Raw genomic sequence first — 13,814 nt, 5'->3', positions numbered from 1 at the left:
ATATATATATATATATATATATATATAAAATGCAAGAAATATTTTTACAATATATTAATACAATATTTTTTTTTCCACAAAGTGTATATATACATACTTTGTGGAAAATATTTGTTATATATTATTTAAATATTTCTTTCATTTTTTTATATATATATATGTATATAAATATTGCATTTTCATGACATTTAAGCACATTTCCCAAATACTGTAATGCCAAAAAAATTATATAACTCAAGTACAATTAATATTCAGCACTGTTTTTAATTTATGCTGATTTTAATTTTAAACAAATTGTCCAGAGAAGATATTCTTTATTACAGTGTTGAAAATGATCAATACATTAGTTGTTGTGGTGAGTGTGCTTGATGGTGTTGGTGTGTGTTCATGCGTCTCGCACAGCAGTGTTGGTTCTGTGGTGAGCCGTGACCCAGACGTTCCTCCTTGCGTTCGGTTGGTCAGAGCATCAGACAGATCTGTTTCCTGTAGAAACAGGAAGTGTGTGTGTGTCGTCGTGTTCATCTGTCTGAGTTCACTCAGGATCTCATCACACTATGCAAGTGCTTGGATGTATCCGTGTTTCCCCTCAGTCATGTTCATCCAGCCGACGGGCGGAAGAGCGAGAATACGGATGAGAGAGAAGCGTGTGTTTCCTGACGGAGACCGAGCCGATGAAGGAGTCCGCCGTCTCGTGTGTGTGTGTGTCTGTCTCTGATGTTGATGTGTGTGTCGTGAACAGCCTGGTGCTGCTCATCCTTCAGCTCTCGGTCTTGATCGACTGTGTTCAGTCATGCGGGGCGAACGGGGTCAGGAACCCTGAGGGAAACGCTGGAAACCCGGAGAAGCTTTAATGGAGGGAATCATTCCAAAGACGTGGGACTGTCCTCTGCTTTACCTGTGTGTGTGAGAGAGAGAGTGTGTGAGAGTGTGTGAGAGAGTGTGTGAGAGAGTGTGTGAGAGAGTGTGTGAGAGAGTGTGTGAGAGAGTGTGTGTGAGAGAGCGAGTGAGAGAGTGTGTGTGTGTGAGAGAGTGAGAGCGAGTGAGAGAGTGAGTCTCTCTCTCTCTCTCTCTCTCTCTCTCTCTCTCTCTCTCTCTCTCTCTCTCTCTGTGTGTGTGTCACGCGCTGAGACCTCCGACTGTGAGCCTCGGTACAGGCCGTCTGCTGGGCAACTACTTGAGATCAGACACATGAAAGGCGCTTGGCATGAGATATTATTATTATTATTATTATTATTAATATTATTATTACTGACATCTGGAGTGATGGGACTTGTGTGTGTTGCTCTGTTTGGTTCAATTCTTCTAATATCTTTGTCATGCTTCTTACCTGAATGGACATCAGAATGGTAATAAATTGTTCATGTTTTGCAAATACTGAAGGGTTTCAGTGACTCTTTCTTTCACTGTCGAATGCTGGAATATTTAGGTCATGTGTTGAATTTTACATGTATTTTTCTTTATTTTTGGTCTAAACATTTAATTATTCTTAACTTGTTTATGATGGGAATTGTTTAAGGGTTATAACCCCAAGTGTGTGTGTGTGTGTGTGTGTGTGTGTGTGTGTGAGAGAGAGAGTGAGAATGTTTGTGAGAGAGTGAGTGTGTGTGAGAGTTTGTTTGTGTGTGAGAGAGAGAGAGAGAGTGAGGGAGTGTGTGTGTGTGTGAGAGAGAGAGTGAGGGGAGTGTGTGTCCGTGTTTGTGTGAGTGTCTGTGTTTTTGTGCGCCTGAGTGTGTGTGTGTCGGTGTGTGAGAGAGGGTGTACGAGTGTGTGTGAGAGAGAGAGAGAATGTGTCTGAGTGTGTGTCCGTGTCTGTGTGAGTGTCTGTGTTTTTGTTTGAGAGAGGGTGTACGCGTCTGTCTGTGAGTGTGTATGTGTGTGTGTCGGTGTGTGAGAGAGGGTGTACGCGTCTGTGTGTGTGTGTCTGTGAGTTAACATTAATTTTTCCTCTCGCCGAGAACTAAATCTCTCCAACAGCCCTGAGCGCGCAGACGGACACGCGCACGGGCTTTATCTGAGCGCTGGCACACAGCGGGAGCGCGCAGAGCTCACCATGTCCTCCAGGTGGATTTTCCTGTAGTCTCACACTCACACACACACACACACACACACACACACACACCACAAACAGACGTGATCAAGTCATTTTAATCTTCATCATCGCCATCATCTTCATCTCTTCTGCTCTGCGCGCGCCCGTGTGTGTGTATGATGCGTGTGTTGACGTTCTGGACGGTGTGTGTTCTCTATGCAGGAGGTGAGTAGAAATATACATTAAACTTTGATGACAATGTTGTGTTTATTTCCTGTAGGTGTAACGGGTCGTTTGGATGCAGATCTGAGGTGATATTTTGGATGTATGAACGTTAATTCACAGCTGACGACTCGTGTTACATAATAGCCTACTGTTGAATTTCTACATAAAACCGCAGTTGAGTTTATTAGTGTTTAAGTGGCAGGTTTGAGCTCATCAGGTGAGACAGGAATAGCTGTTCTGCGCTAATCTGCAGGATTATTTGCCCTCGGGCAGGTGAAATGAGCCGCGGGCGCGCGCACGTGTCCAGGGCTGCATCACTCCTGTATAGATGGCCATTTAAAAACAAATCATTGCTAAATAGTGTTTGACATAAAATGTCGAAATTATAACATACTACGTATTTATTACATACATTTTAAATTAACATGCTGTCATAATTATGACAAAAGCGAATTTTTGACTTAAAAAATTGAATTTATGACATATGTTTATGATTAACAAAAGTATATATGTATATATATATATATATATGGCGGGAATGGTCTTTACTCTGAAGTTTAACGCTGCTTTATAAACGCTAATGACGATGATTAACTTGTTAATGAAACGCGTTTCCACTGCAGGTTCACCAGAGAGCAATATAAGCCAATAAACCCAATTGGACATATTAATATTCATGTCATATTAATGAGCCTCTTCATTATGAATTCCTGATGAATGTTAAACGATACAGTATCGGTTTAATCATGAGCTACTCAGCCGTGCATATGTTTTGAGCTTGTAATGTTTACTAATTTAGTCCACGTAGCCCCGCCCCTTTCAGCTCAGACCCTCCTCCATTTATGATAGCCACGCCTACACACCAACATCCATCCAATCAACAGCCGTTGCACAGAACCCAATTTTTTTTTTATATATATTCCGTTATGATTTAATTTCTTTCTGTATTTCTGCTCTCCTCTACAGTGAGATGTCTCCCTCTGTCAGACGAGCAGGTCAGAGACATCACGTTCACAATGATTACTCTTTTTTTTTCTCTCTCTCTCTCTCTCTCTCTCTGTGTGTGTGTAAACTAACCCGTGTGTTTGTGTTTACACTAGCGCGCGGCTGACTGCGACCCGGTCAGTGCTAACGGCTGTGACCGACAGAAGATGGGTGAGTATCTCTCAATCTGAATGTTCAACTAGTTGGTCTAGATCCCAGCCAACAGGGAACGTTCTCAGAACGTGTTGGCAAGGTTATTTCAAAGTTATAAATAAACGTTAATAGAAATGTTCGTTTAAAGTTATCTGGTCTTTTATAATGTTCTGAAAACGTTAGCACAACAAATGTAGATTTTATTTTTTTTTATTTTTTTTTACTAATTGTTTCAGAACGTTTAGAGAACATTCAAAAGTAACTTTCCCATAATGTTGAAGAATATAATGAAGAGGCTCATTAATATGACATGAATATTAATATGTCCAATTGGGTTTATTGGCTTATATTGCTCAAATGCAATTCCTTTAACGCTCGTGTGGCACGATGGTGAGGCGGAGAGCAAGATAACTAAGACAAGCAAAAACTCACATGAAGATACTCAAAGTCTTAACTGTAGCCAACTACGCCACCTAGGCACTTTCACCCCAGGATATACTAGTACTCAGAAAATCTAAACCCCAGGTTCGTTCTTTGCAGAGAGGACTGAGACAGTTCTGCCAATTAAAACAATTTTATTAAAATATAATGCACATGACAGTCACCCACTAATAAGTACCTTCAATACATTTACCTTTTACATTACCGACACATACCAGAAAAAGGTACTTAAGGAATACAGAAAAGAAAAATAAAGATTTAAACACTACGGGCAGCACTTGGGTCGTCAAAAGACACTAACAGGGAAAGAGAATCCTGCCCCACCTCAAACAGTAATCGCTCACTACAACCAACCACTCACACTGGTGTTGCACACTAGGAAGGGAATGAGAAACTCACACTCAAGTGTTAAACACTACACCCCAAAAAGAGAGGTGGGCAAAGTACCCTTTTTACCACTGGCCACAGGAGACCAGAGCGCTTACACTAATTACAAATAACAGAAAAAAGAAAGAAAATCAAATGACACAAATTATAACAATTACTAAAGGAAAATACCACAAAACAAGAACATTAAACACAACATTCAAATTAGAAACAAAACAGCAGCGTAATCCGGGGCCGTGCGTCTTGCCATTAAAGATAAGCTTACACCGCTCAGAGCTGGAAGCAAGCCTGTTATGCACGTTCCTTCCGACCTGCACGCACACACAGCAGTGAAATTAACTTTTTTTATAAACATGAAACGATCCACCAGAAAAGAGATCATACTCACTGCGTTCACAATGATTCTAACACGACTGTACAGGTTCTCGGCTTCTCGCTGCACTCGAATTGTGTAGTGACTGATCAAACAATGAGCAGAATAAATGCCCCGAACCACACGACTCCACTAGGAACAGGCAACCAGGATGCAAAAAGTAACATCCCCAGCCATTTGAATGCTGCATTTTTATTTAGAGCGCAATCATGGTGATTAGTCACCAGCCGGTTACCTGACACCACTAACTCTACTGGGCAAATAATTCAGTTCTCCACCAGGGGGAGGAATGAAGGGAAATAGCCAATCTGCTAAACTCGCATAACGTTTTTGAAGCATTGAAAAACGGGGCATTTTGAACGTCCAGAGAACAGTCAGAAATAACGAATAACTTTATTGAGAACGTTAGCAAACCGTTCTTGGCATATATATTTTTGTTAGCTGTGAAACGAGGCTGGTGTATGGTCATGAAGATATATGGACACAGATATATAGGCTTAAATATCCAGGGGCCTCATTTATAAACGTTGCGTACGCCGCTCTCTACGCAATAATTGGTATTTATAAAAAGCAAACTTGACGGGAAAATGTGCGGTCCTTCACGCAAACTCTGACCCAGGCGTACGCACAAAAACGGGAGAAATGAGAAATGGCGACACCGTCGGCAGATGGAAGAAACACGTGAAAGTGTGTGAAACTGCAGACCGTTGTATAAAAGAAATGGCAATACTGCCGCTCATAAATAACATGAAGACGTCACAAAGCAAGTCTTACAATTAACAGCCTACATGAACACCCGTTTGATCGATCTGCAGTGCAAAACAAACAAAATCAAACCAAGATTACGACAGAAATGCAAATTAACACATATTTGCAAAAAGAAAAGTGAAATATGTTCTGCAATAATATTGGCATGTTATGCAATTCATCCTCATAACACATCTGTAGCTTGTCAGATGCAATCAAATGGATGGTGATGCCAATAAAATGCCATGATGCCATCACAATGCGCTAGACACTTTTTTGCATCGACTTTGATGTCCGACCATTTCTTTTTTATTTCGGCCGCGGTCCGAGGTTGTGAGGCTGCAGCATTAAAGGCGTCTGCAACCTTTTGCCACTCAAGTGCCTTTTTGGCATTAGTAATGCCCACACTGTGCCCCCCAAACAACATTTTACTCCTCTTTTCCACCTTGCCAACGATAATTTCTACTTCACATTGAGTGAAGTTACGTTTCTTGGTTTTCCTCTCTGTGTTTGCCATGATTTCGCAATCGATGAATATTAACTTGTGGGCGTTTCACGGACTATTTATGGGCAACTATGGGCGTGACATGAAGCCGCAAAAGCTGCGCTACATTTAGAATTGATTGTGATTTATTAAGGGAAAACTGCGTAGGATGTGCGTGCGCACGGTTTTATAAATCCGAATATTTCTGTGCGTACGCACGTCCTATGTTTCATCCGTACGCCACTTCTGACGCAAATCCTACGCAAAGTTTTATAAATGAGGCGCCAGAACATTTTAAAAACAGGTTATGCACAAGATAACAAATATTACCAAATACCAGTATTTGGTCTATGGAAGCTTGTTTCCGCCACTGAATAAAAAAATTAAAAAGCTAATATAGCGACTTTTAATCTCACAATTCTGACTTTTTTTCTCGCAATTGCGTGAAATTGCAAGATAAAAAGTTGCAAGTATCTTTTAAATAGTTTTAATCCGTGGTGGAAACAAGCTTCCATATGAACCTGAATGACTTTCTTTCTACTGTTGAACATGAAAGAAGATCGTTTGAAGAACGTTTCGGAACTAAATAACATTGGAGAACGTTGACTCAGTTTAGACAAAAACACACTCAAAGACATACTTCAAAATGTCTTCTTTTGTATCACAGGTTTGAGTGATATGAGGGTAGTAAATGATGACAGAATGATCATGTTTGACTGAACTGTGAATCAGACGCTTCTTTCCTCTGAAGCTGTCAGCAGTGATTCTGTGCTGGTTTGTTCACAGACGACGCTCTGAACGCTCAAGAGAGACACGAGGGTCTGCTGAGAGAATTACAGGAGCTCGCAGAACACGGTCAGTTAAAACACTCCTGTCAAAACTATCAACTGTTTGTTTAAAAGTCAGTGAGTCAGTGAGTGAGTCAGTGAGTGAGTCAGTGAGTGAGTCAGTGAGTGAGTCAGTGAGTGAGTCAGTGAGTGAGTCAGTGAGTGAGTCAGTGAGTGAGTGAGTCAGTGAGTGAGTGAGTCAGTGAGTGAGTGAGTCAGTCAGTGAGTCAGTCAGTGAGTCAGTCAGTGAGTCAGTCAGTGAGTCAGTCAGTGAGTCAGTCAGTGAGTGAGTGAGTCAGTGAGTCAGTGAGTGAGTGTCAGTGAGTGAGTGTCAGTGAGTGAGTGTCAGTGAGTGAGTCAGTGAGTGAGTCAGTGAGTGAGTCAGTGAGTCAGTGAGTGAGTCAGTGAGTGAGTGAGTCAGTCAGTGAGTCAGTCAGTGAGTCAGTCAGTGAGTCAGTCAGTGAGTCAGTCAGTGAGTCAGTCAGTGAGTCAGTGAGTGAGTGAGTCAGTGAGTGAGAGTGTGTGAGTCAGTGAGTGAGTGTGAGTGTCAGTGAGTGTCAGTGAGTGAGAGTGTGTGTCAGTGAGTGAGAGTGTGTGTCAGTGAGTGAGTGTCAGTGTCAGTGAGTGAGAGTGTGTGTCAGTGAGTGAGTGTCAGAGAGTGAGTGAGAGTGTGTTTGTGTGTGAGTGAGTGAGTCAGTGAGTCAGTGAGTCAGTGAGTCAGTGAGTCAGTGAGTCAGTGAGTGTGTGTGTGTGTGTGAGTGAGTGTGTGTGTGTTTGTGTGTGTGTGTGAGTGAGTCAGTGAGTGATCTGATACATGTGTTTGTTTTTTCTGCAGAGAAAGATAGGGAGAGCAAATACTCTCACGAGAGAGATGATTATGACACATGGGAGGAGGAGGAGGATGACGAAAATGAAGATGAGGAGGGAGCGACGAAGAATGAGCGAGACCTGGATGAGCTTCTGCAGGAGGAGATCAGGGCGACGGAGATCCAGAGGAAACAAGACGAGGAGCTGGAGGAGCTGCTGAAGGAGCTGAAGAAGAAACAGCTGGAGAAGAAGCGCACGAAGAGCGAGGAGGACGAGAGGAAGAACGAGCTGGAGCTGATGCTGGAGAAGGAGAAGGTGGAGAAGGAGCTGAAGCAGCTGCGGGCGGAGCAGAAGAACGACACCGCCGGCTGGAGCAAACAGAAGGAGGAGGAGGAGAAACAGGAGGAGCTGCAGGAGCTGTTGAAGAAGATGGAGCGCGTGCAGGAGGAGGAGAGACCAGAGGCGGAGGTGAAGGAGCAGAAGCGGGAGATGGAGAACGCCAGCGATGAAGCCACGCGACAGTTCGAGAGAGACGGAGAGGAGGAAGAGGAGGAACGACAGCATGAGGAGGACGAAGATGAGGTGTGTTTCTGTTGTTGCCGATGTCTATCACAGCTTCACTAGATTCACGATTCACTAGAAGAAAACCAAAATCATAATACACGTTTCAAAACGCAAAGGCAGAGTAAATTTAAATTAGGGCTGCACGATTAATCGCAATAAATTACGATTAATCGGCTGCGATTATTTTGTGCGCAGCTTGTCAGTGGAGTGCGGCTGATCGGTAGTAGATACTGCCCCATCTGAACGCCAGAGGGCGCTCTCACGCAAACACGCTAAATATGCCCCGCCGCAGAAGTACAGTAATGCGCATCATTCCAGGAAACCCCTATCGCTGTAGCTGAATAAACAGAAGATTGAAACGCTTTGATTAAACATGACTTATAAACACACGACTGCCCTATTCTGTGTCAGATGCCCATCATCTCACAGAAGGAGGAGCTCAGCTGTCGTTATGAAGTGAGTTTGGAGTAAATGCATGTTACTAAATGTTGCATGTTATTAAAAAGAGGTTCATAAATGCTTCTCATGTTTTGGAAAGATGTTTGACACGTGTTGTTTTTTTCGAATGCACGTTATAAGCGACTCAAACTCACAGTGCTTTCAGATAGAGCAGCGTTTACTGAGCCGATCATCACTGACACACTGCGCATAAAAAATAATCGCAGCCTTTGCGATTTTAAAATCGCGATAAGCGATCTCGATTTAAGTGCGATTACATGTAAATTGCGATTAATCGTGCAGCCCTAATTTAAATGAATATGCGCTGTGTGTTCAGAGTGAAGCGCAGCACTGTGTTCGTTTACACGCCGGTGTTCACAGCAAATGCCATAGAAATCAAGACAGCCATAAATATGAACATTATTGTTCTTAAATGTAAAGTGAAATATTACAGTACTAATATTTTAACTAATAATTATTTAGTTTAATATTTAGTTTAATATTTTTATTTAGTAATAAGAGTCTCTTCTGCTGCATTTAAAAAAAAATTAAAATTGTGATGGGATCAGCATCAGCATTTCAGCATCATTACTCCAGTCTTCAGTGTCACATGATCCTTCAGAAATCACTCTAATATGAGGATTTGATGATCAGGAAACATTTATGATTATTATCAATGATAAAAACAGCTTCATATTTTTGTGGAAAAATAATACAAATTAATAAACACTATATAGACTTATTTTTAAGATATTTAATAAAAAAATTACTAAAACTTTACCAAATTTAAATGAAAACAGAAAATATAAAAATGAACACTAATTCAAAATATTACCAAAACCAATTATAGTGTCTCAACGATACTAAAATAGCTCTGATTGGAAGGCTATTTCTGCTGTAATTATAACAGTTTCTCGTTTTCATTTTTTATTTATTTTTTATTAGCAGAAACTGGGAGTATTATATATTAAATAACCATGATTAGTTTTGTGATTTCAAAAGTTTCGAGATGAATGATATCTTTCATTTAAAACAAACAAGGGGTGGTGTGGCGCAATGGATAAGACACATGCCTTTGGTGTGAGAGACCCGGGTTCGAATCCACTGTGAGACACCAATGTGTCCCTGAGCAAGACACTTAACCCCTAGTTGCTCCAGAGGCGTGCGACCTCTGACATATATAGCAATTGTAAGTCGCTTTGGATAAAAGCGTCAGCTAAATGAATAAATGTAAATGTAAATGTAAAGTTATTGAGGAGGTGATAAGGTCATTTATTATTTGTTTTATTATTATTATATTATACAAGAACATTATACATATTTTTTTGATTAGAAATACTTTTTGGTCATCTTGAGGCCTGGATGAGAACCTCTGCTGTGTTTTTCCACTAAAACTTTATTTCGTCATCTTTTATTGAGTGCATATAGATGAGCTAGATGAAGAGACGTGTGCTGAATTCATGAACTCTCTGTCTCGTTCAGGAGCTGCTGGAGATCGAAGCTGAGTTGAGGAAAGTTGCAGCGCAACTACACGAACTTCGCAGGGGTTAAACACACACACACACACACACACACACACACACACACACACACACATATATATATATATAAAGTCATTATAATAAGATGAAACACTCCGAATAACACATCATTTATGTAACAGATGCGGTACATTCATCAGGCTTCACTATTTTACTGCAGACATTCAGAAATGTAATTCCCATCAGATGAAATCAAACTAAAACGCACAACTGTACGAGCGATACTTTGATCACTCCAGTCACGCATCACAAGCCACGCCCCTAAACCATCACACATGAATATTCATATTTGTCATTTGAATATTTAAACATTCATATCTATATTGTAATGCAATACTTCAGTGAGTTGTACAATTAACTCTATATAATAAGACAAATGTGCACATATGATGAAGTAATAATGTGATTTGTGCTCTTGACTGTTACTGTGTACATATATATTATATTTATATGTAATCTCAACATTCTGCTGTGTTTTATACGCTGAAGTGAACATGGCTGAAAACTGTTATGACACACTAAGACTGTTCTGGGATCAGAACACCAGGCACTTCCTGTTGATCACGTAATATTCAGCATATCACAGCTGTGATTGATTAATAAGACGAGTTGCAGAGAACAATCGTGAGTCAGTCAGTCAGTGAGTGAGTCAGTGATTCGAGTCAGTCAGTGAGAGAGTGAGTGAATGAATTGAGTCAGTGAGAGAGTGAGTGAATGAATGGGTCACTGAGTCAGTCAGTGAGTGAGAGAGTGAGTGAGTGAATGAATCAGTGATTGAGTCAGTCAGTCAGTCGGTCAGTGAGTGAGTGAGTGAATTAATTGAGTCAGTGAGAGAGTGAGTGAATGAATGGGTCAGTGAGTGAGTCAGTGATTCGAGTCATTCAGTCAGTCAGTGAGAGAGTGAGTAAATGAATGAATCAGTGATTGAGTCAGTCAGTCAGTGAGTGAGTGAGTGTGTGAATGAATTGAGTCAGTGATAGAGTGAGTGAATTAATGAGTCAGTGAGAGAGTGAGTGAATAAATGGGTCAATGAGTGAATCAGTGATTGAGTCAGTCAGTCAGTCAGTCAGTCAGTGAGTTAGTAAATGAGTAAGTCAGTGAGAGAGTGAGTGAGTTAGTAAATAAGTGAGAGAGTGAGTAAATGAATGAGTCAGTGATTCGAGTCAGTCAGTCAGTGAGTGAGTGAGTGAATGAATGAATCAGTGATTCCAGTCAGTCAGTGAGTGAATGAGTGAATGAATGAGTCAGTGAGTGAGTGAGTGAGTTAGTAAATGAGTGAGTAAGTCAGTGAGGTGTGTAAGATGTGTGTGTTGGACAGAAAGTGCCAGTGTTCTTTCCCTGCATGTTGCACTTTTCTGTAAGCAGCCAATGAGAGAGGGTCTGATCACAGACTCCGCCCACACATATATTGTTGTTATTGATAATAGTTAACTGATTTGAGAGGAAAGAAACCTATGGAAGCATATTTCCGACACTTTTTATCTTACAATTTTGACTGGCAAATTTTTTCTCACAAATTCGAAGTCAGAATTGTGAAGTATAAAGTCACAATTACCTTTATTATTATTTATTTTTTTAAGCTTCCAGAGAATCCAGCAATAAGGAGAAAGAGGAGCTAAAGTCCTGTATATGTTTGATAAATACATGAAGCGTTGACCGCAGAATGAATCTAATAAACGAATCTAGTCAAACGAAGAGTAGCAGAACATATAAACACAATGCAGTCGAAAGAATAGTTCTGTGTCTTTAATATTTGAGTTGATGTGGTTTAATAAAGAGCTGTTGACTGAACGCACAGCTGCCTCGGAGTCTTTCTTTGGGGAATGTCAAGTAGGGTGACCACCCGTCCTGCCGTTTACGGCACGTCGCATATTGAGAAAATGTCCCGCATTTTCATCAGTCTATTGGTTTTTAATTATCATATCAAGAAAACGTGCATGCGCTCTTTTGCCTTTTTAAAGGGACACTAAGTAGGAATTTCCCCCATCTAGTGGTGAAACTGTATTTTGCATTCAAACGAATAATGCTCTCCAGCGCCTCACTGTTTCAAATGCGCGTTGCATCTACGGTAGACGTTATGTACCAAAAAGCTATGACAGGATGTCTTATAATAGCACTTCGGAGTTTTCCTTCGGGTGAACAGGTTTGTTATTTAAAACAAACTGAAACTTGAATCAACGAAAAAAAGAATGTTACAGTATAAATTACTGACTGTGAAAAACATTAACTATGGTAGTTAGTAGTAATGCCGCCTTTATTCGTTATATTTTTGAAGTACGTGCATTGTTAGATATCATCATCATCATCCTTCTCTAATGTTACTTTACTCAATAGCTGCTATTCATCAAAGAGCCTGTTTAACTTGTAACTATAAATGTTCTACTGTCTATATAATAAAGTACACAACCAAGCAATGAAAAAAAAAGCTTGTAATTACGACCGTAACATTGACTTACCTGTCGAGAAGAAAGCAGGCAACTCCAGGGTCTCTTTTGAAAGCTTTAGCTATCCCGACATTAACCCTTGTTTTTGTAATCTCCGGTCACGTTTCCTTTTACGGTCTATTTTGGACTTTTTTTTATGATGATGAGGACTCCTTATCCTGTGACTCATATGTATGTATGAATGAACGGTGTATAAATAACCGTGCAGTGCAGCCTTTTAAACTTGCCGCGGCAGTGACAAGCTCCTCTCACTGCTCTGCTCCTCCGCTTCTGCTGACTTCAGTCACGTGACGCTGGCTCTGAACGAAAACGCGTTGTGGAAACACGTTGGCCTAGTACTTTTTGTCCCTCTCTGCTATTATAGTTTTTCAAGATGGCGGAACTACATGGAAGCCTCCGTGGACCTACCCGTCCGTATGTATATAAAGATAATAAATTCTTCGTTTACGAGGATTAGTCTGATCATTGGCATAGGTATTTATACACCATTGAGGGCATATTTATGAATAAAAATATTGATTTTAGATAATAAAATACCTAAAAAGCTACTTATTGTCCCTTTAAGAAAGCATTTTATTTATTATTTTTGCGGCGTAGTTTTTCACCAATATTTAACAGCCCTTCGTCAGAAGTACAAATACAACTGCCGTTTTTTAAATCCTATCTAATGTTTGAAATGAAAGTAGTAAACGGTCACTAGTAGGTTGTGACGGCTGTCAATCAAAATGTGGACCGGTGATTCGTTCCATGTGTTTCCTGTCAGAAAATAAATGGATAATTCGGCCAATTAAAATGTTAATTTAACAGAATTGATCAACTTGTTGCCTGCTGTGGTTGTTTTAATTCACATCCTTTCTAAAAATATGAGTTTTTGGTTTAATATATTCTTAATATATAAGACTGTCAATGATCTAATTTCATGTTGTTTTCTATTTTATTTGTTCATTGTTTGTTTTGATGGATTTGGACTTGGTCAGAACTGTTTCTAAAATAGTTATCTGCATGATGGCGCTGCCTTTGGGCTCAGTGATGTTGAATTTAAATGACATGTAAAATAAAGACATGTTATGCTACGTTGTGATGTAATGGCGTTTCTGGAAGGGACTAAAGAACAAAGAACTTTTATCAGCTGAAAGGCAGAATACAAATGTTTTTTTTAAGTTAGATAGACATTGTATAACAGTTTCAGGTTCAGGTTTTAGTGGTGGTAACATGTCCCACATTGTCCCACACAAACTTATAATCGTCCCACATTTGGTTTGTTTGATGTCAATCATTATGTCAAACAGCGCCACTGTAAGCTCCGCCCACAGCTCATTCACCATGGCAACCACGGCATCGATTCTGTGAGTGAATCGTTCAGTTTGAAT

At 40.3% G+C, this 13,814-nt stretch overlaps 1 protein-coding gene across 2 annotated transcripts; it reads left to right on the top strand.

The window, feature by feature from the left end:
- The first annotated feature begins 73 nt into the window (after positions 1–73).
- LOC311297741 (uncharacterized protein) lies at positions 74–12,296 on the top strand. Of its 2 annotated transcripts, XM_084420179.1 has the most exons (6): positions 75–2,254; positions 3,221–3,249; positions 3,355–3,409; positions 6,610–6,678; positions 7,486–8,039; positions 9,942–12,296. In XM_084420179.1, exons 1-6 carry the CDS (start codon positions 2,206–2,208, stop codon positions 10,008–10,010), a joined length of 825 nt encoding a protein of 274 aa, XP_084276305.1. In that variant the 5' UTR covers positions 75–2,205; the 3' UTR covers positions 10,011–12,296. The 2 variants fall into 2 exon arrangements, with proteins under 2 accessions (XP_084276306.1, XP_084276305.1); XM_084420180.1 differs by lacking the exons at positions 3,221–3,249; positions 3,355–3,409 and having other exon boundaries at positions 74–2,254.
- The last annotated feature ends 1,518 nt before the right edge of the window (positions 12,297–13,814 follow it).

Source organism: Rutilus rutilus (genome assembly GCF_951802725.1).
Source record: "Rutilus rutilus genome assembly, chromosome: 9".
Taxonomy (NCBI): Eukaryota; Metazoa; Chordata; class Actinopteri; order Cypriniformes; family Leuciscidae; genus Rutilus; species Rutilus rutilus.
The sequence above is the reverse complement of the archived record's forward strand: the minus strand, read 5'-3'. Positions and strand labels throughout refer to the sequence as shown.